General features: G+C 41.5%; 1 protein-coding gene across 1 annotated transcript in view; it reads left to right on the top strand.

Moving 5' to 3' along the window:
• The window catches only part of Slc9a9 (solute carrier family 9 member A9), a 548379-nt gene that overhangs the window by 164615 nt on the left and 357281 nt on the right, over positions 1–26483 (top strand). The window contains exon 6 of the mRNA XM_050157298.1: positions 18481–18586. Coding sequence (XP_050013255.1) covers positions 18481–18586 — 106 coding nt within the window. The remainder of the gene's footprint in view (positions 1–18480; positions 18587–26483) is intronic.

Below are 26483 nucleotides of genomic sequence, written 5' to 3'. Positions count from 1 at the left end.
CTGAGAAGAGGGGTGAGATTCCCCAGGCCACCCACAGGAGTAGGCCAGGGTCTCAGCTCAGAAGAGGCAGAAGCCCCTCTACAAATCTCAACCTCCAGAGGGAGCTAAGGCCTTGGGATTCTTTCATCAGCTTACTGTGGGCGAGAGGTTAGAGAGCCAGGCAGCTATCTTCCAGAAAAGTGGATGAAGACGGCAGATCTCACCGTAGAGAAGCTTCTCTGCGCCTGTTTCAAATCCCGATTTAACATCTGTTGCAAATGTGTGCAGTGATTATGACAAAGAGGAATTTAGTGCGAAGACAACCTGGCGGGACATATGCTGGATTGTAAAGTTGGGGAGAGAGGGAAAATGGGAGGTTATGGGAGATGGGAGAGGACAGCAAAAGCAAGTATACCGTGAAAGCCAAGCATGCATACCATTAAAGCCAAGCAAGCAAGTAAACCGTGTGTTTGTGTAAGCCTACCTGTGTGCTTGAAAGGGAAACCACAGATAGAAATTAATCAATTGTTTTTTTTTTTTATAGTGCGCTAGTAAAAACCACCATGAACGGTAAAGGAAAAGATCTGAAAACTCAATATGATATTGTGCATGTCATGAAATTTAAAACAAAATCAGCAAATTCACAGATGACATGTAAGTCACACATCTTTGCTTCCTCCAGCAGCTAGCATGTGCTAAGAATACAAATTGCCCGATGAGGCCCTGAGCACTGGATTCGGGCCTTCATAAGCAGACGACTGGCTCCCGCTAATTGAATTTAGAAAACTCACGGTGGCATTATCCTGTCTGGAGACTGAATTAAATGCATGGATTGTAATTCATTTACTAAAATTAGATGCCAACAGGCATATGGATCTAAAGTCAGAGTCTGTTCTGCTCATATTTAGCTGGACCATCCCCTATTTGACACGTGTCGTGGATTAGTGCTATTTTTATTATTGAGAGTTAAGAGGCATCAGGTCTCACACAGTCCTGCTTCAGGAGCACAGGGCAAATTCAAGATGGCTGCTTAACCTTCCTAGGCCTTGTTTTCCTTGTGTATTCCTAGAGCAAGGTGGTGGTAGCTAAGATCAGTACCATGTCGAGTTATGAGTGTTCCATTTTAAATACTGACTCTGGTAAAATACAGATTACTGGGTCCGGCCTCCAGAAATTCTGGTTCACTGGGTCAGGAGCTGGTCCCAATGTTGCATTTCTAGCAGGTATCGGTGAAAATTGATGGAGCTGGAAGGGCGAGAGAATCACTTTTCAGAGTAAAAACAGTGAATTGTAAAGTGAAGTTCATACCAGTGTTTTCACTAAAGTAGATATCTGTGCACACCCTTGTGGGACACAGTACAGTTTTAAATGTGTCGCATCTCAATTCTTGGATAGATTTTCCCATAATAATTTCCTCCTAAGGTGATGTGATCTTCTTACGTCTTAGTGCCCAGGAGCTTGATGCACAAAGAAAGAAGGGCAGGGGTATAGCTCAGTGAGGGAATACTTGCCTGGCATGTGCAAGGCTCTGGGTTCTCTCCCCAGTACTGCAACAAATAATTAAAAATAAAGACATTGATGAGGAAATAAAAAAAAACTATAAAAAGTGCTGCTGAAAACATCTGGGACTATGTACTGTAGAGTGCAGGGTGAGGGAGTGAAGGGTGGGTGTGAGTGCAGGGTGGCTGAGTGTGGGGTGGCTGAGTGCAGGATGGCGGAGTGCAGGGTGGGTGAGTGTGGGGTAGGTGAGTGCAGGGTGGCTGTGAGTGCAGAGCGCAGGGTGGCTGAGCACATGGTGGCTGAGTGCAGGGTGGCTGAGTGCAGGGTGGTACTGCAGGTGGAGGGCTGGTGCTCTACGCAGAGGAAGACCCCAATTGGAATGGAGGAAGTCCACAGCTTAGTGCCTTAAATTCTTGGAAATTTGTATTGCACATCTTTAGGCCTTCTCAGAAGAAGACAAAATCAAACAAAAAGTGTTTTCTGTTTCGCCATAGAGCTGTTAGCAGATCAAATATAAGACGCTTTGTAGAAAATTATTTCTAAATCGCAAAGTGTTCCATAATAAGTTCTATAAAACAGCCTAGCAACAGTCCCCTCTCCTTGGGTGCGTGACTGGCTCGTTGGATGCCCCTCCCACAGCACTCTAGTTATTTCTTACTGCGCCTAAAACTGCCAGGAGTGCGTTCCCAACAAAGTGACCACAATAAAGAAGCTGCTTCCTCAGGCTCGCCTGGAGACACCTCCCACTTCCAAGGTAAGCCACACGTGTAGAAACATCAAAAGTAAAGGAAGGAAAGGAGCAATTGTAGTTATGCCCCTGTGCCAACATTCCTTGACCATACTTGCTGCACACTCAAAGATTCTGAATTCATAGCAAGAGCTGGGTGTGAGGGTACTGCCCCTATTGTCCCCTTTATTAATAAAGTATGGCCAGAGCGACTTCTGTGCCGGGTCTCTTTGCTGTTACCTAGATCATAGATGCTCTGGTAGGCTAAAGAGCTGTGGGCACTGAAGGCTTTTATTCCCTACCCACTAATGTTTTGCCACCTTGTCCTACCCTGCCCATGAACTGTAAACCCCCATTCAGATCTGTGTTTGGGTTGGCCCTTCGCTAACTGTTTAAGTCAGCTCCACTACTCCTCTAATTAACGATGCTGATTCTTTGCAATTTGACTGCCAGTCCACACCCTGAGTCACTGTCTGCAGTTCAGCCCATGGGATGTATGTCTACCATCCTCCCCAGAGCTCACAGGCACAAAATATGGCTTCTCATCTTGAGCTCCTTAACGTAGGATCTTTTTTCCTGAAACAAACTCTCCATCTCGGAAATATGATTATTAGTATTATTGTTTCCACGTCGTACTCAGAGAGGAGCACTAGAGAAATGCACACATGTGACCGCCCCTCTTTTCAGTTACTAACCCTTTCAGCAAGAGTTGTCCAAAATGAAAGGCATCTCCATACACCCCATTTGCAAGTCAGAATATTCTCTTAGCATTTAAGGAGTAGAAAAGCAAAATTTGAGAGAGCCACCTTCATTGTTTAAAGTTCGCCTCAGTGTGACTATTCCGAAGGCACCCGGGCTATCTTACCTTTGATCGCACTGATAATCTGAAGACCGTTTCTATTTGGGGTTACTATGGTTACGCTGCACGGGTGATGTGTGAGCTGCACTGCTGTTTTGATAAAAATAGGTATTAACTACCAGCCATGGTGCTTCTCATTTCGAAGCAGCTCTTGCAGAAGCGCAGCAGCGGTTTTCAAGGGGGCTATGAGGGGTGCGGAGGAGCGTCTCCAAGGCAGCGCGAGAACATCTGCATAAATAATGGTGATTGGTCATGTGTATAAAAATATTTTTAATTAAATTCCTTCTAATTAAACAGGCATTTTTGCTGAATCCTTCTCTGTTATTTGCACCGAGCTTAGCCTTGAGGAAGATGGCTGATTAACAGACCCAAGAACCTTTAATTAAAAGCAGAACTGTTAATTTTTGGAGAAAATCCTCTTCAGTGGGGTGACTTAATTGGGCTGTCTCACGTCATTTCTCATTTGTCATTGAACTCCTCGGTTAAAGTCTTCATATTTCTTTTTCAGCACGGGAGAAATGGTTACTAGCCTTGGTGTAGCCCACAGAGTTTGTAATTTGGGAGTGTGTTTTCCTGTTTTCCCCCTGTCTTTTTGATCATGCTCTCCAATCACTTTTGTATCTCACTGATTGATTTTGTTCTTCATTTATTTGTTTTGTTGGGAACCTGTCATCCTTTGGTATATCATATTGTATACTGATTTTTTTTTTTTTTTTTTTGGCCACCTTCTGGTTCTCTGCCTCGTATTTCCTAGTGTCAAGTCACTAGACACTGGGCTTATTGTCTTTGGTTTCAGCATCCTACCTTGAGAATTCAAAAGAAAACTGAATAACATTTTATTCACATACACACACATCAAAATAAACCAACCAGATGCAATTGACAAAGGAGTTTCTTCAGCATCACCATTAACATGGAGAACAAAGACAACATTCAACTGCTCTAACATCTGCTAAGTAGCACAGGAATATACAGAGATGTGTCGTCTGTATTCTTAAAAATAAAAACCAAACTCTACAAAGTTCATGGACTTGAATTATCTGTGTGGTCACTGTGTAGAAGCATGTCTGACTCTAACTTCAGTATGTCATATCTGAAAGAGAAGACTGGGTTGGGACTGTGGTAGGGGACCCGCGTGAGGAAATATTCATGTGCTTTCCTTCAATTCCAAAGAAGATATTGCATCTCCGAGGAAGCCTGAACATATTAGCCTAGAGCATTTCCCCCTGAAGCTACCGGGCTTGGAGATAGTGCTGGCAGACCAGCCATTTTCCCTGTGTGATCTGCTGTAAGCCTGCACAGTGTTATTTAACAGCACTCGAATGCATTTTCTCAGTCTATCCAATTCCATGTTAAGCGCACTGTGATAGCATCAGTTTAAAAGCCTCTATATAAACCTTAGTCTATAAAACACCCTCATAGAAACCCAGATTCTATTCTCGAGCAAATTTACTCAGAAATAAAAATACCAGCTTGGATTTATATTGTGTATCTCTTTCAAAGAACTCAAATAGCTTCCACACACAGCGTTTCTGTTCATTTCACATCCTTGTCTCATGGAGAGAAGAGCCACTTTTTAGTCAAATAATTGAGGTGCAAAGAAATTTGAAGATAGTCTGAGATTTAACAGGCAGCCAATGAGAACTAGATGAGAGCCCCAGGCTTTGTATAGCCTTAGGTTTCTGGACAGCGCTGTTGCAGGGCACTGACATCTCTATGAGCAGAACGTCTTAACCAGCTCCAGCCAACTTTCAGCCACCTGAAGATCAGTAATGTTTTTCCTCTCCATCTCGAAACAGCATCCCTGCCTGAGTCAGTAAGCAGAAGCACCCCAAAGCTGATGAAGACCACAAAAGTAAAGTTCCACCCTTTCTACACACAGAGTATGCTGTCTACTGATAATGGTCTTTAATTGTGAACACACATATATGACTTGATAGATTTGGTATACCTGATTGGATCACTACTGTGGCCAGGTGATTGGATCCATTCCAAGAAGCAGAGGTTCTAAATACTTCATGCCTTAAGTCTCTAAAGCTCATAAGCAGCAGCGTTAAAGACAGATCCCTTCCAGTAATCGGTCCGCCACCACTGCTATTTCTCAAGTCAGGACAGTAGTCTGCCAATCAAGCTTTGAGAGAAAATGACACTCAATAGTCAAAAGTCAAGTTCTCATTTTATTATTGATCTCATTTAATGAGCAGCTACTAGGCCACAGATTCTGAGAGAGATTCCAAGGCAGCTAGGAGTAAGGCAGACAGACAGAGGTATTCCCATCCCCCCATGTCTCCCCTACCCCCTACCCACACACACTCCAAGCCTGTGGAGGAGTGTAGCTACAACCAGTTGGGAAGAGTTTAAAAGACAAAGCAGCAGCAGTGGGGGCGGGGAAGGGGGCTTTGTAAACACAGGGGAGCCCTGCAACAACTAGTCTTGTTGACTAAGGCTCTGTTAGAGCTTTTTAAAGACTCCCTCACCACAAGCCAGCACCGTGCTCTTTTGAGAAAGATGACAGGCCAGCTAGTGGAACCAGTAGCCCTATTCCTCATCTGTAAGAGACAGGCCTGTGGTGAGCAGGAGGTTTTCATGCTCTTCCAGGGCCGCAAATGTCGTGACCCTCTCAACATTAGCAAAGGATCCCTGGGTTCCCACACTTCTGGGATCAAGGCTGGCGAGGCAGTCCTACCCTCATTTTGGGGGAGAAGGTTAAACTCATCAATGACTTGCACAGTTCTCCTTGCACTGCATTTGAAGCCTTGTTACTGGAAACCACTCCCTTGATCCAGCCCCACAGCAGGGCTCCTTCTGCGCAATTAGGGAGATGTGAGGAATCCACATCCATGATCTGCAGCTCAGAGGTTGCATTCTGAGAGTTCTAAATTTTGAGACGTGGTAGGACCTTAAAAGGCAATCTTATTCATCTTCCTCTTTTGCAAATGGGGACCTTAAGATTCAGAAAGAGAAGGTGAATGTGCACACAGGATGCGCAAGGTTGTAAGAAAGCAAGGTTTTACCCTTTCTCTACTTGATATCTCTTCCTCTCCTTAAGCCATCTTACGTCAGAAGGGAAACAAATAAGTAGAGATTATCACTTGTTTCAACAGTGGCATGAACAATAATAGTAATGGTAGCCACGATGTTTGTCCACTTTTAGTACTCTAAACTCTTTGTGGAAATGATTCCTCTTAACCATTTGCCAGGACATCTGGGGATTGAGCGTTTCCTTTCATTTACTTACCTGAAGCTTTAGTTGGGTGGATAACTGGCGCATTTGCATCATAGTTGGGATCCCAACTCGGATTGGCTTGACGCCAGAGTCATGATCCTGACCACCTTCCTCTACACCAGCATAGTAATAAACAACAGGGTCTCACGCAGAGGTCTTGCTTGAGAAGTTGGAAGTCCAGTCAGGGAGCATCAGGTGCACAGAACAGACTTGGAGGTGGTAATAAAGGATGACCAGCTATGCTTCAGGATACTGGACAGAGCTGCAGCAAGACTCCAGGTGTCCTGACGATGGGGTTTCAAGAAGACACTGCAAAAACATTTGAAGCAATTCAACAGTTCTGCAGACAGCTGGGAAACAGCTCTGGTTGATGGACCTCTTTGGCTCGCTGCTCTTGGGAATGAAATGGCTCTGCTCAATGAAAGCAGTTCATTCTCAGCAGTGCTCAAAGGCAGAGCTGCTGGATGGATGCTTTGAAAGTCGGTGTCCAGCCCACACCTTCCGTTTATGAGTTAGAGAGGATGGTGTACATTGGAGCAAACTGGATTCAGAAGTTTTTCCTTACTGTCTGGATCTTTTTAGGGCACAGTAGGCAGTAAGATCAAAACTGTGGAAAAATGAGGCAAGCAGAAAAGATCATGGATGTGTGAGGTCAATGTTTATACATCCACAAGGGTGGGTGCCACCTTAAGGGTAAGATGTGTAGGGTAGCCGAGTACCCACTGAAAAGTGTCTGCACCCTGATAAACCTCTCTGCTGATGCAATAATCCAAATCAGATATAATCAAACCAAATTAGAAAAAAGCCCAGATTTAATGGATACAAACACTGGCGGATGGCTTTCCAGCCACCTAGAGAGGAGATGGGAAAGAAAGGCCAGAAAATCACGTTTGTTCTCTGCAGGGCAGTTTAAATACCCTGTGGGAGTGGTCTTGAGCATCTTAGGGGCGGGGTCATCCTTTAGGCCAGCTTTCTCCGTGGCAGAGTCTGGACTGAGGCAGCTCCAGGGGAGAGGGCTTGAGTCCATTTGAACATTTCAGACTCTTAGGATGTAAGGATGCCAGGGGCTGGGGTGAAGCCTTCAGCCAAACACCCACTAGTAGTGGGCTGGGATTTTCCTTGATCTAAGAAAATTCTTGAGTCCTCGGGTTAAGAATCCTTCAGACATTTCTCTTTTATGTGGATGATCTAGATAACAAACGCTTTGTTGTTTCTTGAACAGAAATGGTGATAGCGTTTATAAACAATTATTGTAGGCCAGTGAGTGAAAAGAGAAGCGATGGACCACCTTTAAATACACAGAGCACAGAAACTGTTCCTACCTAAAAATTAACCTTGAGAAGTTCATTCATTCAACCAACCAACAAAATTAAGGCTCGCTGCTTGCCAGGAAACATCAAGGCATTGACAAACACATAGCTGAACAGACAATATCAACAATGACTATCTTTTTTTTTATAAAAATAATGTATTTATTTTTATTTGATGTGTATGTGTGTTTTGCTTGCATGCATGTAAGTGTGCCATATGTGTACAGCATCTGAAGAGGCCAGAAGAGTGTGTTGAATCACCTAGAACTAAACCCAGTCCTCTGCAGGAGCAACAAGTGATGTTAGCTGTTGAACCATCTTTCCTCTCCCAGTGACTAACTTGGTTCCCTGGAAGACCATGTTTAGTGCATGTGTGCTATTTGGTGGGGAGGGAATAGTGGTAACAGTGCTTAGTTGTTCCGTTCACATAAGAAAATTCATTGGCAACCAAACTTCTTATTTTTGCATTATTTTCCTTCTAGAAAGATTACTGTAAGGTGCTAAAACTTTATGACTAGCAAAGCTAATTCTTGCAGCAGTATCTGATGTAATATAACATCTTCGGGATGGAGTTCTGTCTCCTTGCCTGACCTTGTAAACTGCTGAACGGCAAAGTGTGGCTTGACTTCTATTATTGTACTCTCTAAGGCCATAGATTTTTCCATTGCAAATAAAATCTGTCTATCTATCTATCTATCTATCTATCTATCTATCTATCTATCTATCTATCCATCCATTCCTCCTTCTATTCTTAAAACAACAAAAAGCATCTAGGTGGTAGCACTGTTTTCCTTAGAATCAAGAAAAGCAGATTTATGGATCCTGATTCCTAGGGAGGGAAGAACTAATCAAACAGCTTCTCCCAGTGACAGGCACACAGACCCACTGCAGGTGGAACCGCCTGAGAAGTGGCTGAAGGCCTGAGTCTATATCTGGAGAGAGGGGAAGGCTGAAGACAGAGTTCCATGGGGAATGTGTGGTGAGAAGGACACTGAGGACGCTTTCCTGGGCAGTGTTTGTGTTAAAGCAATGAGATTCAGAAGGAAAGAGAAAAGAGGTCAGAGAACTTGAAGGAAAACCGCAGGAGGCTAGTCTCCCCAGACAAAGGAGAGACAGGAGGAAACCAGAGTCTATGCCTCACATGGAGGGGTCAGCAATCTGGAAGCAAAGACTAGGTGCTCAGGAGGGCTAGGGCCTCACACATGGCATCTATGACTGTGAGAAAGGGACTCTGGGTACCACATTTTATGTTTTTAAGCTTGGCCAATTTTATGAATGGCTTTCTGCCCATTCTGAGCCTAAAATGCTGGACATTTACTATAGAAAATTCAGATTAATGAAACAAAATACCCCAAAGAGAAAATTCCTATAGTCATTGTTTACTCCTCTGTGGGGGCTACTTTGTGATTTGGGACTTATTCTCCCAACACCTCACTTGCACAGGCTGTTGACCTGGCATCCTGGTCTGAACTCCACTCTTATCAGCAGCCATTCCTCATGGTGACTATATATGGCAGTGTGACCTGGGGAATAAGGTGACATTATGAGGTATAAGATCATATTCTGAGGGACTGAGTGATATGGCGTGTGATGAAGGCACCAGGAGGTATATTCACAGATGACTACATCAGTGTTTAATGTTAGTGCCGTAGCTCTGTAGGCAGAAACCCATGGCTTTTACTTTGGCCCAAGCTTGTTTTTGTTAAGCATGATCTAAGATATAGTTTTATGTATGTGGTTTATTTTATGTCAATGGTGCTGTCGTGGCAGAAAAGGCTGTGCAATAGCTGAGAATAGGGTCATTCCGGGCATATCCTCACTTAGGAGCTCGGGTTCTAAAGAGTATAGTGCCAGCCCACCCATCATGTTCAAATTGCTATGGTCCAGAGGCCCAGACATGTTAATGTGCTAGCAACGTAATAAATGACCACATAGCCAGCAGATTTTGCCATCATACATTTATTATCTCACTCCTTTGAAGGTTAAGAGTCCGGCTCAGCTGGATTGAGTTATTTGCTCTGAGTATCATAAGGTCAGAGTCAAGGTTTTAGTGGGTTGGATTCCTTTCAGCAGTCTAAAGAAGAATCTCTAAGATCATCTGAGTTCCTGGTAGAATACAGATATTGCAACGTCAGAGCTGAGGCCCCATTGCTCACTAACAGAGTCACCCATGGCTGTCCAAGACACCTCTCTCTCTCTCTCTCTCTCTCTCTCTCTCTCTCTCTCTCTCTCTCTCCTGGTGCATACACTGTAAAAACAGCGTGTCTTCATCATTTAGATCTATGTCTTCCGAAGTATCTGCTTTCTCTTGTCTCACCTCTCCTAAGATTCTTTTCTGTATCATGAATTTCAAAACTATATCTGTGGAACAAGTTCTTTTTAAAAATTTATTAATTCATTACTGGAAAGTGCCATGCAGGCTATTGTAGGAAGACAGGTCATCGATAGTATAACCCATTTATACATCCTATGAGCTGCAATAAATGACTGCCATAGCAAGATAAGCCCATGGGTATAATAGTGGCATGAACGTTATGGGGGTAACCAGCATCTTCATGATTAGATTTGAAACCTGTTCCACAGGAGAAAGCACATATATGGTACTATAAAGCTGGCAAAGAACTCATAGCTGGGGAGTTTTTGTCCCCAGGGGTGAAACTACTATTATTCTGCTAAAGAGACACAGTATCAAACGTCCCTCTATGTTGGTATCTCTCCACACTGATTGCCACATCTTTCAGGCCTCCTCAAAGGAATTTCTTTGATGAGGGTAGTGGTTACTATAGCAACGCACAACTAGTCAAAGTGCACAGACCAAATGTCAGTGGAATGCTCAGCCACAAGAGGATCATATATAGCATACTCTCCAGTCCGAGTCTCGAGGCTCAGGGACAATTGCAGAAGAGGGAATCGGAAAGATTGTAAGAGCCAGTGGTCAGAACGAAGTGGAAGCCAGCAATGTTTTCTGGGCAAGACAGGACTGCTGCACTCAGGAACTCACAGAAGCTGTGGTTGCCTGCACAGGACCTAGATAAACAACAACCTATCAACATTCTAGTATACTGAAAGGAGGGGTTCACCAGCATCTACAGCCATCAACATTCTAGCACAGTGACAGGAGGGGTTCACCAGCCTCTACCCCTGACTGGATAACTGTAAACAATGATGGCTTCTGAGGGAAAAAGAAAAGTTTTTTTAAGGGAGTAGTCTCTGGTAGACTGACCATGCTTCAGTGATGGTCCCACACCCAAAAGTATGTAAGCAGCACACGTTTGAGTAAAGGACACAATGCTTCACCTTTAAGGACTCATGTAACTAAGACTGACCATTGCTTTGGATGGTCTAAGATGATATGTCTTTTAAAGGTCATCTGCCTTATATACATTTCAGAGCCCTTGTAGCCACGTACTAACATATATTCACACATTCCAGGTGGGATTTAGTTCGCTGACAGATTTGGGAAGGGAGCACTGTTCAGATTCTTGTTCAGATTCTTGTTCAGGATGACTACATGACATCACCCTGCCCTTTGCAATGTTGGGGTTCAATTTCAGGGCCGCATACAGGCTAGGCAAGCTCTCTACCACTGAGGAATGTCCTTAGTCCCTGATGACCCCACCATTCAAGTCTGCTTTACCTGTTCTCTCTCACACGCCAGTGTTATACTTGTTTGTCCTTGGATACTTTCTCTATTTTGGAACTATTACGTAACATTCCTCTGGGTCTTTATCTAGAGGTTGGCAAATTATGGTACATGATAACTGTTTTGTATCTTTTTATAGTAAGAAAATTTGCGAGACACTCCTATTCTGTGTCAGCCACGATCGTGACTAACACAACTGTCTTTTGACTTCTCGCATCCCTTACAACTGGTCTAGGTAATGAACCACAGAATTGTGTTTACTTCCAGGTGATGAGCTTTTCTAAAGGACCCATCACCAGCCTTGGCTGCTCTTTTCAGCCACTGGGCTTTGCTCTGAATGTATTGTATGATTTGTAGGTAAACATTTGCCTGCCATTTTCAGTGTTACGATGGCAAAGTGCTTAAGCCTCATTCTAGTTGGAGAACGCTTGTGAGGCAGGGTGAGTCGTCTTCACTTGGATAGTGGGCATTCTGCACAGATCCCCATTAAATTCCAACATGGCTCATTAAACCCCATTGGTGAGAAAATTGGGTCTTTGTTAAATGTTTATGTTCTCTGCTAACGTTAAATTTAGAATATTCTTGCTGTAGATACCTTTGGGAGAGATTTCAAGGCACTAGCTGAAGTGCCAAGCAGATTTCAATCCATACGCTCCCAGAAAGAAGACCTAGGAACTAGTCACTGCCTGGGTTGATTATTAAATAAATCTCTTTGCAGCATTTATATGTTAGCATTTGATTTTCTCATTTCCAAAGCTCGTGACCTTCTGGTTACTGTTTTCTACTCCCAGAGACCAGTAGGGGTTGTACTTGTGGGTTTTGAGCAAAAGGTGAAATCAATTATTTTCAAACACCATGTAGCCATGAATTCAAGGACAGGATTATGATTGTCTGTGCCTTCTCAGCACACCCTTCCATTAAAGAAACAACTCCCCAATATTTTCCTTTCGAAAGAATGGCTTAAGCAAATACAGATACCAGTGATGAAATTGTTACTTTAAAAACAGGCTGCCGGGGTTAATGTAAAAAGACGACCATCTCCTCACTGGAGACTTTCTGTAAATCTCAGAGTCAGTGGTTGCTGCACGGCAAAAGATGTTGTGACACAGGGAGCCTTTCTGGGTGTGGATACAACATGCGAACTGAGCTTCCAGAAACTAAAGAGGCTCTATTTCCTCACCTGGTGTTGTAGTGTCTAGGAAATAGGCATTATATGCTCACCTGTCTTAGGACAGTCATTCTCAGACATTTTATAACATGGTCTTTCACAGCTCATTAAAATTAAGAAGGACCTCAAAGAGTTTCTATTGATGTACCCATTATCATTTATCCCATTAGAAATTAATACAAATCTCAAAATGTCATTCTGTTGATTAAAGTATAAATAATTTACATATGACTGTAAATAACATATCTTATGAAAGATACATTTCTTTTCCAAGAGAAACAAAAAATATGTTGAAGAAAGACAGCTTTGCTTTATATTTTTGCAAAGTTCTTCAGTGTGAGAGATGAGCAATAAAAGACAGAGAATCCTTGCATCTGCCCCTGAATGCAATATGCTGCATTAGTACTATCATATGGCCTTTTGAAAACTGTACTGCATATGAACAAAGAGTAAGAATTAAAAAATGCAAGTGATACTTCACTGTTATTGTGAAGATAGTTCTGACCTTGAAGATCTTCCTGGCTGTAATTCAAGAGACTCCAAGGATACCTGAGCTCTCCTTTGAAGCCATCACCCTGGCCATTAGAGCTTGTTTCTAAGGAGACCTGGCTGGAAGTGCTGCACCAGGGTGCTACCGTTTAACATCTTTATTACCACTAACTCAATACCTAAAGCATGTATCACCGTGAAGGTCAAATAAAATTGCCATGTTTTAGGGATAAGTAATTTGTGATGCTCTGTGGAATGTGCAATTTAGAATGACCCCAACAAAGCAGCATCCACTGATGGGTTTTCCAGACATGGCATCATTCTTTGACCTAGTTCAAAAGGGTAGGATTTCTGTCCTATAGTTCTGTTATTATGACTGACGGAGCCCCACTGGCAAAACCCATCCATGAATTGATTTTATAGTCAAGCGCATGGAAAGGGAGGATCTAGACTCAAAGTAATTCCAATATTCCAGACTATTCCCACAAAGCAATAACCGTTTTAGAAACTCCCCTATAAATGCTTGCCATTTGTGGGAAAAAATAAGTTCACGGTGTTCACTTACAAAAAGAGAAGAACGCTCCCTCATTTATATATAGATGCATAACACCTGTCAGGACGAGCAAGGCTTCAGCTGCGGGAGCCTTAGACACTTCTGATTCTCCATGTGTCATGGACAAGTGTCATGCATATGGATTTGCACAGAAAGCAACAGCGAGTACTCCAAGGAGAGCAAGCGTTTGACAAGGCTGAATAATGACCTGGAATGACAAGGGAGGAAACTATTGTGTCTTGTTGTCTCTCGACCTGGGCAGATCTTGTGCTAGGTTGGTTGCTGAGTACTGGCACATTGAAATACCATTTGAAATTTAAATTCCCTGTAAAACAATATGGGCCAGAGAGCTACTCACAAAGGTTCTAAGGCACAAACTGTCACTAAATCACTCCAAAGACTTCAGAGTCACTGAGAGAGCTTCCAGAAAGTGCAGATAGGCAGTTAAAAATACACAAAGCATCATTTAGCCATTAGCACATTGGCATTCTGATGGCTTAAATACTCATTATGTATATTTTTTTTAACCTAAGAATGTTTTCTTATTTTTCTGGTTGAGTTCTAGTTGGAGATCCAGTATGATGATGAGATTAATAAAAATACTTTAGTATTTCAGTGTTTGGATTTCTTTTCGATTGAAAATTGATTTGATTCTGATAGTTTGTCGTGAACCTTGAGTTCATCCTTCTGGAGATATCCAAGCATTTCCAGTCTCCAGGGCCCAATTCATGCATTGATCTTGTGTTACTAAGAAACATATAACTTCCCTCTACCATTAGTTATCTTCCGTCTTTTTCAGACTGACCCTTGGTGTGGGAGGTCCTTCTGTCTATGTGTCGCTTTCATTGGTTAATGAATAAAGAAACTGCCTTGGCCTATGATAGGGCAAAAGAATAGAGTTAGGTGGGGAAAAACTAAACTGAATGCTGGGAGAAAGATGGTGGAGTCTCCAGACAGCGCCATGTAGCCACCAAAGGGGAAAGATGTGAGCTGTCAGCTGGAACCTTGCCTGGAGGCCACGAGCCTCACGGTAAAATATGAAATAATAGAAATGAGTTAACCAAAGATATAAGAGCGAGCTAGCTAGCAATACGATTGGCCAAACAGTATTGCAAATAATGTAGTTTCTGTGTGATTATTTCCGGTCAGGGCAGCTGGAAACGAACTAACAGCTTCTGCCAACAGACCCTGTTCTGGTGGTTCCTTTTATTCTGTCCTCTGTCTTCTACTTCTCTATCCTCTGGCTTATTCTACTCAATCTATAACACTGGATAACTAGTAGAAAATCCTACTCAGCCCTGCCTTCTGAAGATGTGGTCTTGATCTCTATCCCACCTCACCAACTTCTCAGAGATATAGTGGCACCACTGTCTTGCCACTCATCCTATGGCAGTCCTACACTATTGGCTGCTCAAACAACTTTCCCAAAACTTTCCCATGGTTCAGTGGCATGTGTCAGTGGAAGTTGTCACTCTCTTCCAGTGCCCTAGATGAAAGAAAGTACTTGCCTGTACTGAATGGAAATAAGGTCATAGGCGCTTCTATCCTCTATTACCAACTTGAGAAGCAAAGTTAATTTTTCTGTCGCTAAAAGATGAGCTCTTAGGGCTGCAGAGATGACTCAGCAGCTAAGATCATTTGTTGTTCTTGCAGAAGACCTGGATTTTAATTCCTAGCACATACATGGTGGGTCACAACCATCTATAACTCTAGTCCTGGAGATCTGACACTTTCCTCTGGCCCCCCAGGAACCAGGCACTCATGTGGTATATGTACATACTTGTAGGCAAAACATTCAGATACATAAAATTAAAAATAAAGAAATAAAAATCTGGCCTTAGGAAGTGTAAGAGAAGAATGAGTGACTCTGTTGTGGCGGCCATGAGGAGGAAGAGGACCAGCAGAGTGATACAGGCCAAAATGACCAGATCCTTTAATAAGACTGTGAATTCGGGAAATCTGGTTGTTCCCTCTCTCCTTCCTATTCAGTCTTACATGTGCTATCTAGAATGTTCTCTTGATGTCACAAAGACTCATCTTAAATAAGTTCTGAGTTTTAACCTAGCCTTGGGTTAGGACTGGTCTCCCTAACTCAGCAAGATCTGAGAAGAGCTGCTGTGAGTTACACTGGGACTGTTTCAAAAAGTCTCTAGTGGGACAGCGCAGCTGAGCATGTAGGACACTCTGTGAAACTGAGCACTGTCTGTGAACCAACTAAATGAGTTCTTTTAGAAGTTCCCAGCTCACTAGCAGAGTGGGTGGCTAATTTCCTGACTCACCTATTCAACTCATTTGCTGTCCTGACAAAACATTCCCCCCTCTAGGACACACTGGCTGACTTTATTCTGCAGCTGTTCCAGTTCTTCACGGGGTAGATAGGAATGTGCCAAGTAATAGCTTTCCCTTTTGTGTGGGATATCGTTTATGAAGCAGAGCTCAGTTCCTTGTTCAGAAGGAATATTGTGGATGCCAGATCAGTTTTGTGGATATATAGTTAAAAGACTTTCCTCAAAATAACCTTGTGCTCTCTTTGGGAAAGTGCAGAATCAGTCTCATAGAACAGAGTGGATACCAATGAGCAGGAACTTGGGGATAGGAAACCAAGCCCTTTGCCACATATGAACCTGGGAAACCTCCCCAAGAGTAGAGATGGGTCACATGCTATCTTCAGAGCTCAGGAACAAATGCAGCCAGAAGCCGAAGTCGGCATATGAGCAGCAGTGCAAGAATTTTCTGCTAAGGAATAACTCGTATTTTATTCCACAAGATCCCAGGAAAAGGAGAATGGTGTTAACAAAAGCCTCAGTAGAAACCTCATCGCTTTGGTGAGGTGCAGGCTCTTGGCTCAACCTAAGATGGAGAAAGCAATCGCAAAGAGAGACACATGCTGCCTTTCCCATCTCCAACTGCAGAGGCTGCTGGTTAGAGCACATGTTCAAAGCGACTCAGGAACTGAAGGGAGACCTGTTATTTGTTTGGTGTGATTAATAGGGCCCTCTCAGCTGGAATAGTGAAATTGATTCTATCCTTGGTTTTTAAAAGGACGCATCGCCATTCTAACCCAGGACCCCCGTCTCTCTTTCTGTCTTCATTTGTTTTGTTGTTATATTCTTATGGTAGTTTCTTTAAACAACAACATTAAAGCATTAAAGAAAAGACAAAATGGTTTAATTAACAGATAAAACTCATCTGTGTTTATGGTGTGTGGTATGGTTGATGCCCATGAATGGCAGGAAGGCTGATTGTGCCAGTGCGCATGTGCATCCCTTCACATGCTGATCAATCAATCGTTTTGCTCTCTGGAATAAAAAAAAAAAGTTTAAAATATACTCTCCAGCAATTTTCAAGTATGTAATACTTTATTTTAAACTACTCTGTCCTTACAACACTCTCTCTTGCTTATCCACTCGCTAACAGCATGCTAGATTGCAGCAGAGTCCTGCGGGATGGGGATATGAGAACCAATAAGTTGTGTATAAGAACTGTGGTCACTGGCCTAGCTGTGCCTGCACTGATGTGCAGGACTAGCAGTGTGTGTGTGTGTGTGTGTGTGTGTGTGTGTGTGTAAGAACTTAGAACCTGATTTCATACCTCTCTCTGTCTTGGATCTTTTACTGGAATTGCTGGGGATGCCTGGAGCCATGTCTCTATTTTGCCTCTGCATTGATATCTGAGCTTCATATTCAAGTGCAAACCAGAATGTGTCAACCCTCTTAGTAAAGACCTTCAGTTGTTTCCTACTATGGCAGACAGGACAACTTCCAAATTTCTTGATGACTTGCAAAACCTGCACACTTAACTCACTGCCCTGCCCTGCCCTGCCCCCCAAGCACTCTATTTGCCGTACATGGATTGGCCTCACACTTCATGAAATAGGAGAGGAAAGAAAAGAACTGAAAATACCCATTCTGCCTGAAAAAAAAAAACTTTACCATCAGTATCATTTTGTACCACTCTTTTTCCCTCTTGGCAATCAGTTCAGTGGGTCATTTTCCTAATGAGTACTGCTCACACTTTGCATAACTGTTTTGAATATTGAGACACCAGGTACTTTTGAGAAGCACAAATAATCAGTGAGCGGTGTCTGCTGCCCTGATTGATTTACAAAGGGCTCAGATCTAAACAGCATGTAGTAACTGAGCAAGTTCAGCTCTGGAGAACACCACGTTTATTTTTATGGCTGAATATGCTTCTAGGAGCAAATGAGAGCCAGGACCGGGTTGCCTCTCCCTTCACAGTAGTAGACCATGGTAACAATACTCATTTCTCCGTTCCTTCATGCGTGCATCAGATAATTGCTGCATGCGGGCCAGATTGGCTAAATAAATACAAGGGTTGCAAGTTGGACCCTACTACCAAGGATCCCAGTCCTTTCTATGAGTCTATGATTTGATCCAAATGCTAGGATCTTAAAGGAATGAACCCACTCAAAGCTGAGGGGATCAGGGATTGAGGTGGAGTTGCTTTCAAGACCCTTAAAGAATGAATAAAAGGATATTTGGAAGCAAGAGTTTATGTGTATGGCCCCCCATAAGTGTGTGTATCCTCCTTTCCCACGTGTGTGTGTGTGTGTGTGTGTGTGAGAGAGAGAGAGAGAGAGAGAGAGAGAGAGAGAGAGAGAGAGAGAGAGAGAGAGAGAGAATTGGGAGAGACATATAAGGAATGACTGAATGGTGGAAGTCAATGCCAAAGGCATTTCTGCCCTTTTAGGAGGAGTCAAATGCAAAAAAAAAAAAATAGTTTTAAAAAGTTCAGTATGTTTAGAAAGTTGCAGCAAATTCAGTGTGACTTGAGGGGGGAAGCAAAGAGTGGGCCAGGTGTGCAGAGAGGCATCACTGGAAGGTAAGTGTGGTATGGATAAGACTTCTGCCCTGGGGGCAGAGCAATGACAATCTATTTTTTTTTTTTTTTTTTTGGAAATGAAGATTTCATGTTGGTATGGAGGGTATTTTTGAGAAAATCACACCAAAGGCAATCTCATGGCTGTGCCCTAACCAACTTGTCACCTTTATGTGTGTCTTCCTAGTGACAGTGTTGGCCATTTTCCATGAACTACACGTGGACCCCGACCTGTACACACTGCTGTTTGGGGAGAGTGTACTGAACGATGCAGTGGCCATAGTCCTCACATAGTAAGTACCAGCTCTTGCCTCGTTCCTTTAACCATGGTTCCTCACGGAGGTAATTCCTGATGTCTTTAATAGACTCTTCCCTCTTTGACAAAAAGATGCAGGCACTTTGTAGCTTTTAAGGAATTGTTATCACAGAAGATCTCAAATAATGGGCACAATTCATTAGGCACCTAATATCTAATACTGTTAATGGCTTTCCCACTGCAAGCTTATTACGAGATACTGCCCAGAGGGTAGCAGATATTTTTTTTCTCAGTGCATATATTTCGCTGATTCACTGAAGGTTCCTAAGATGCATGGAAATGAACTTCCTCATTTCAAATCAGTGCCACTTAGCATGTTCCTCCCACTGGTTGCTTTCCAGTGAGCAGACTGACAGAAACTCTCCAATTTAGCTCTTGGCAGATGGGGTCCTAGAACTCAGGATCACAACCCTTTACCTTCTCCATGAAGATTCCGGGCTTTAAGGCCTGCTTAGGTCGCTAACTCTTTTCACACCCACGTGACCTGGAAGTTATCTCAGCTGAATGCAGGTGTGACTTCCTTTTATGCCAAGGGGCTTCTCAAGAAGCCCAGCACGCTTTGTCCAGCTCCTCTTTAGACATGTAGACATTTATATTTAATAAATGCCACTCTGGCAGCTTTCAGTGTGTCTGAGGTCTCGCTGTGGTTTTAGATTAAGACCAACGCTTTGGGCAACTGTCAGATATCCCCAAGGAAAGCAGCTATCTGATAATTAAATGTGACAACAGAATCCTGTTCCCAAAGTTAATTACTTCAAATGCAGTTGAAAATACATTGTGCAGTAACAAAAGAGTTTTAAGGCAGACCTCAGGGATGGAAGTGGGAAGCAGGCAGAGCCTGGCAGTCCTACCAGCTAGTTTCCCAGCTTCCTTTGTTTGCCAGTTGACATTTCTTAAAGCTGCCTCTCTCCGAAGTTGCCACTGAATTCAGCCTCGTCTACCTGGTCACAGAGACACACAGGACCTTTTCTGTGTCACGGGTAGTTACCAGCGTGTATGAATAAAAGCAAAAGCCGTGGGCAGAGTCACAAATGCAAGAGGATGCTTTGAAAGCAACATCAAGAACAATTAATTAGAACCCCAAGAATCTTTGTCCCAGAAATACTAACATTAAAGGAATATTTGAAGAAAAAAAAATGAAAATCTGCTGAGTCCCTCATTTTTACTTCCTGAGCCACCAAATTGTAAAAGGCCAAGCCAAGCAAAACCACTAAAGCACAAAGGAACTGGGCAGCCCACATAGCCCCATCCAAGGTAGGCTTGGCCTCTGCCCAGCGCTGCCACTCACAGTGGCTCCCATTAGAAATAAGGACTTGGGTATGAATGTTGCCGTGTTGAGTATAAGCCCAGAGTACTGGAAACTGTTTCTTTTCTATCTCAAGTCCATTTAAGCCTCCCTAACCCAACTACACGTGTCTAAATAAATTTTAATCATAAAGTGAATGTCTGCCCCCGACCCCCAGGCATAAAGAATGTATTGGAGGGTTGCTCTTCAGTTTATGGTGCTTTTGGGGGAGAGTCTGGAAACCTCAGGAGGTAGAATACAGATGGAGGAGGTGGATACCTGGAGTCTGGTCCTTGATGGCATAGATCTTGACCCCTTCCTGTTCTCCCCCCCTACACACACACTTCCTGTATGCCAGGAGCATTTATTACATGCCCCCACTGCCATGATGTTCAGTACAAACACATGCTTACAAGCAGCCGCAGAGGAAGCTCTCTGAAACCATTTAAGATTTATCTTTCTATATCCAAGCTGTTTCTTTTAGGTGTTTTGGTCACAGTAACAAAGCATACCTGATAAACATATCTTGACAAGGTGTCTTCCTTTCTGTGCAGGAGACATTAGGCATTCTAGCTGACATCCTGCAGTCCTCAGCTTGTCTATTTTCACACTATGCAGTGTCAACCCAGGGAGTTGCTATTAAAATCAAACTATATCTGAGGAGATATCATCCGAAGTCCACACGGGAGGACCTCCAGGGTCTCTGCCATGAGCTTGTCTGACTCTCAGCCTCTCTCTCTCTCTCTCTCTCTCTCTCTCTCTCTCTCTGTGTGTGTGTGTGATGGCCTAGCTCTGGCTTCTCTGTCCACCGGCATTTCCTATGGCTCACCTTTTCTCCCCTTATATTATTTTTCATGTGTTTTTTTTACTTGTTCACTCATTTCTTATTAAAAATATTTTGGAGAATTTTATAATGAATACCATATATACATCATTTCTATCCTTTCCTCTCTCCATCCAATCCTTCAGTGTCCCCCTACTTCCTCTCTAATTCATGACCTCATCTTTAATATTACATAGGTATATGTATGTATGTATGTGTTTGTGTGTTATATACATTTATATAGAACCTACTTAATCAGTTTAGTGTTACTTTCCCTGAAGAAAATTGATGTTCCCTCTCTTGTCATCCACTGATGGCCTATAGTTTTTTATCTAGGAGGAGGGCCTTGGGAAATATCCCTCATCCATGTTGAGATATCAGTTGATTTTCTCATTATGCAGGTCCTGTTTAAGCAACCATATTGAGATTTCCTAGGAGCAGGTTCCCTGTCATGTCTAGAAGACATTAACTCATAGTGGGCATTCTAGTCCCTCTGGCTTTTGCAAGCTATGGTTTCATAGACATGGCCATATTAAACCCAAATCATTGGTAACTATTGACCTTTGACAGGGTCTCTAAAGCCTTTAGAAACACGCTTCCATTTACCTTCCCATCATCGGCCATAAAATTTTATTTAAGAACAATTCATTCCATTCAATTTTAATACTTTTCATTTTTCATTGTTAATATTTTAACAATAATTTGCTCTGGTATTTAGTGACATTTTTGATTAAAGATGCTTTTCTTTGATAGTCTATGAAGCAAAATATTATAATTAATACTGTTTCTTAGGTTAAATGTCCGCTCAGTTTCAGAGAATTGATTTATAATTGAATTTGATTTTCCCATCTCGCCTACATAGCAGAGAGTGATGAGTGCTGTATTATGTTTCTATGGTTTAAAATGATCCAGCAATTCTTTGTCCTGAAATAAAAGTAATTTTAATTAACACAAAAGTTCTGAAATTAGCTTATCTATGACCCATATTGTGATTGCTAGTGTATTGGAATATCCTTTCCAAATGAGTGCATACTGGCTCAGAATGAATGAATTCTATATGATGGATTTGCCTTTCTAAAAGTTGTTAAATAGACTTTGAAAGGAGGCAAAAGACAGAGCAAAGAGATCTAGAGAGGGTTTACATGCTTGAGTCCTAAACAAAGACATTAATTTCAGAGGCAGCATGGCAGAGTCAAAAGAAGCCACAATTAGAAGTCAGATCTGGTGTCAGGATCCCCATTAATTAACTGTGCAATCAGTACAGTTTTCACAGAACCAGCTCTACCACTGTAAGCAAACAGACTGTGTGAGCAGATGTAAGTGAGCAGCAGCCATAGAAACAGCTCAGTAAAGGGCCCTGTGAAGTGAACAGGACTCTCCCCCCTCACTCCTTCAAGCTAAGTTTCCTCTCTTGGTTAGGAGGCAACTGCTACGTTCTTCAGTACAGAGCAAGAGCCATTGCCCTGTCATTCCCAGCCTAGGGCTGCTCACTGAAGCCAGGGAGACCCTGTATTACTCTCCCAACTAAGCAGTGTGCAAGGAGATTAGGGCCGTAAGTGACCTCACTTGACACCAAATGAGATGGGAAAAACAAAACTATTGTCCAACTAAAATTTCCATGAATGAGAAAAAGTAAATACCAGATAGAAACATAACAAAAGTTAGCACACCAGAATTGTGGTTTTATATGCCCATAGTCATCTGTGTTTGCTTACCCACAAATTCTAAGAGTAGTTGTTTAGTATACATTACAAAGTTATTCTGAGCAATAAATAAAAAAAATGCAGTTGAAAAATCTCTGTATCTCTGTAATCTAGGAAGACTATGTGATACAAATATTTTCTATTTATGTTATCATTCATATGAATATCTATTACTCTACCTACAAAACTTTCTGTTTTCATTTGACTGACCTGCTTCTAATGAAGTAGTCCCTCGTAAATATGAAATTTTAATCATCCAAAGAATATAAAGGATGTAAACCATCTTTACATATGAGTTCCCCCATGAGAAATGCCATATGTAAGTAAGATATATTGGCTAATGTTGACAAATCAAGAAGCAGAAGTTGACGTATATTAAGGTTGTGAAGTGCTTATTGTATAGACTCTTTCCCTGGGAAGATATGAACAAATGAAGCATGAAAACTCAAGAAAAACATTTAAAACCATATTTTGTTTAACCCCCCCCACACACACACACATAGACATCTCAAATAAATGACCAAATAGTGCATCTCAAGGTTTTCATTGGGGGTAGGAGCCAAATATTTAAAAAAGTTAACAAAAGTAATAAGAAAAAAGGCAGTGTTTAATGGAGATCAAGAAAATAAGATATTTTCTAACTCCATCCATTTTCCTCCAAATTCAAGATGTCATTTTTTTCTGCTATATAGTACTCCATTGTGTAAATGTATCACATTTTCTTTATCCATTCTTCAGTTGAGGGGCATTTAGGTTGTTTCCAAATTCTGGCTATGACAAACAATGCTGCTATGAACATAGTTAAGCACATGTCTTTATGGCATGATTGAGCATCCTTTGGATAAATACTTAAAAGTGGTATTACTGGGTCTTGAGGAAGGTTGTTTCCTAATTTTATGAGAAATCACACACCAACATCCAAAGGGGCTGTACCAACTTGCATTTCAGCAATGGTGGAGGGTTCCCTTTACCCTACAACCTATCCAGCATAAGTTGTCATCAGTGTTTTTGATCTTGGCCATTCTTATAGGTATAAGATGGAATCTCAGAGTTGTTTTGATTTGCATTTCTCTGATGACTAAAGATATTGAGCATTTCCTTAAATTTCTTTCAGCTGTTTCTGATTCCTCTGTTTAGAGTTCTCTGTTTAGGGCTGTACTCCATTTTTTAATTGGATTATTTGCTCTTTTGATGACCAAGTTCTTGAGTTCTTTGTATATTTTGGAGATCAGACCTCTGTCTGATGTGGGGTTAGTGAAGATCTTTCCCCATTCTGTAGGCTGTCATTTTGTCTTGTTGACCATGTCCTTTGCTTTACAAAAGCTTTTCAGTTTCGGGGGGGGGGAGGCTTTATTAATTGTTTCTCTCAGTGTCTTTGATACTAGGTTTATATTTAGGAAGTGGTCTCCTGTGCCAATGTGTTCAAGTGTACTTCCCACTTTCTCTTCTATGAGGTTCAGTGTGGATGGCTTTATGTTGAGGTCTTTGATCCATTTGGACTTGAATTTTGTTCATGGTGATAGATATGGGTCTATTTTCATTCTTCTACATGTTAATATCCAGTTGAACCAGCACCATTTGTTAAATATGCTTTCTTTTTTCCATTTGATATATTTTGCTTCTTTGTCAAAAATCAGGTGTTCAAAGATGTGTGGATTAATATTCAGGTCTTTGATTTGGTTCTATTCGTCCTTCTGTCTGTTTTTATGCCAATACCAGGCTGTATTTAGTACTGTAGCTCTATAGTAGAGTTTGAAGTCAGGGATTGTGATGCCTCCAGAGATCTTTTATTGTACAGTATTGTTTTGGCTTTTCTGGATTTTTTGCTTTTCCATATAAAGTTGAGTATCATTATTTCAAGGTCTGTGAAGAATTTTACTGGGATTTTGATGGGCATTGCGTTGAATATGTAGATTGCTTTTGGCAAGATTGCCATTTTTACAATGTTAATTTTTTCTAGCCAAGAGCATGGGAGATCTTTCCACTTTCTGGCATCTTCTTCAATTTCTTTCTTCAAAGATTTAAAGTTCTTGTCATACAAGTCTTCCACTTGTTTGGTTAGAGTTACTCCAAGATATTTTATGCTATTTTTGGTTATTGTAAAGGGTGATGTTTCTCTGATTTTTTTCTCAGAAAAAAAGAAAAGATAATATATAGCAACAAACAAAAAGTGGGCTCATTAAATAGATAAACAAAATTAATAAACCTCTAACCAAAATAAAAAATAAACCCAAATGCCCTTTATAATATGCATTATAAATTGTTAACCTCTTCAATACAGAACATTTGCATGTTCTATGTGAAGGTTTGAATTAAAATGACCCCCATAGGCTCATATGTTTGAATACTTGGTAATGGTAAAAGATACAAAATAATCCCACACTAGTTCAGAATTATGTATTAAAAATGGGTTATTTATTTAGGGGAAACTCATAGGTCACTGTCCTAGATCACAGTTCTCTGCATGAATGGGGAACAGGAACAGAGTCTAGTAGCCAGAAGTGAGAGCTGGACTCAAGAGAGCAGTGCACGCTTTACAGCTGCATTTATAGTATAAGAGAGCACACCCAAGTGGGCTGGTATCTTAAAGGCTATTGGCTGAAGGGGCTGAAGGGGCTGAAGGAGCTCCCACAGCAACTTGGTCCCTAGTTGGTGTAGCTGTTTGGAATTAGGAGGTGTGACCTTCTTGGAGGAGTTGTGTCACTGGAGGCAGGTTTGCATTTACAGTTAGTTATATCTGCTTCATGGTTGTTGTTTCAAGATTGCTAACTCTCTGCTACTGTTCCAGTACCATGGCTGTATGCCTGGTGCCATGTTCCCCACCATGATGGTCATGGACTTTAACCCTCAGAACCATGAACTCCAAATTAAGTACTTTCTTTTGTAAATTATTTTGGTCATGGTGTTTTGTTACAGCAATTAGACAAGTAACTAAGACAGTTACCTTGGATAAGTTACATAACCTCTCAGTGCTTTAGTGGCAGTTACTTTCAGGGATAAAGGATGGTAGCAGCATGTACCTCATTAGGTTAGATAGGCCTAGCTTGTTACACTCAACACATCATCAAACATTAGCTTCTATTATTATTTCCATCAGCAAATATCAGTAATAAGAGGTAAGCATTATGGAACAACTCACAACACATATAGAGAATAAACAGAATAAGTGAAATTCTAATGGCCAGTAACTATGAATAAAATCTGCTTAACTTATAATAAATGAAAAATTAAATAAACACTAGTGTATCTTTTAAAAAAAAACTAGCAAGTCTTCAAATCTTAAGAACTCAATATGACATAGTCATACCCATAGAGATGGCATCTGAGAAACAAGAATCCTCCCTTGTTACTGACAAAAGAGAAAAGTGATAAACATTTACAAAGATAAGCTAGCAATATTTAGTGAGAATCATTAGACCTTGAGTCATCTGATCAGGAACTATGCTTCTAGAAGTTTATCCTAAAAATTAGTTGAGGCCATGAAGTTGTGTACAGTGGTTGCCAGATGGTTCACCAAATTTTGTGCATTGATGTCACCCATCCCACACACTTAAAATTAACAGAGAAGAAAATATATTGATGTGAAAATATGCATAATACATTTTAAGGCAAACAAAGCACCCAAATTTATAATACTCATCTCTAATAAGTAGTAATAGTTATACTTAGTAAATAGTAGGATAATTAAGTATATAGTAAGATCTAGATTGTCTATAGAATTCCAACCAATTACAAAGCAATTTCAAAGTCAACCGTAGCTATAAAATGAGAATTTGTCTTAAAAAATAAATCAAAACAAACACCACCAACTATATGTGGATAAAGATATACTTATGTATTATTTATGTTCTAATTTGCTTTCTATTGCTATCATAAAGACCATGACCAAAGCAACTAGGGAAGGGAAGGATTTGTTTGGCTTACACTTCATCACTGAGTGAAGTCAGGGTAGGAACTCAAAAAGGTTCAGAACTTGGAGGCAAGAATTGAAGCAGGGACTGTGGAGGCAGATAATACTCCCACAGACTTGCCACAGATAGGCCAATCTGGTGGAGGTATTTTC

This window comes from Alexandromys fortis, unplaced genomic scaffold (genome assembly GCF_014885135.2).
Source record: "Alexandromys fortis isolate MF-2015 unplaced genomic scaffold, M_Fortis_MF-2015_v1.1 scaffold_85, whole genome shotgun sequence".
Classification (NCBI taxonomy): Eukaryota; Metazoa; Chordata; class Mammalia; order Rodentia; family Cricetidae; genus Alexandromys; species Alexandromys fortis.
The sequence above is the reverse complement of the archived record's forward strand: the minus strand, read 5'-3'. Positions and strand labels throughout refer to the sequence as shown.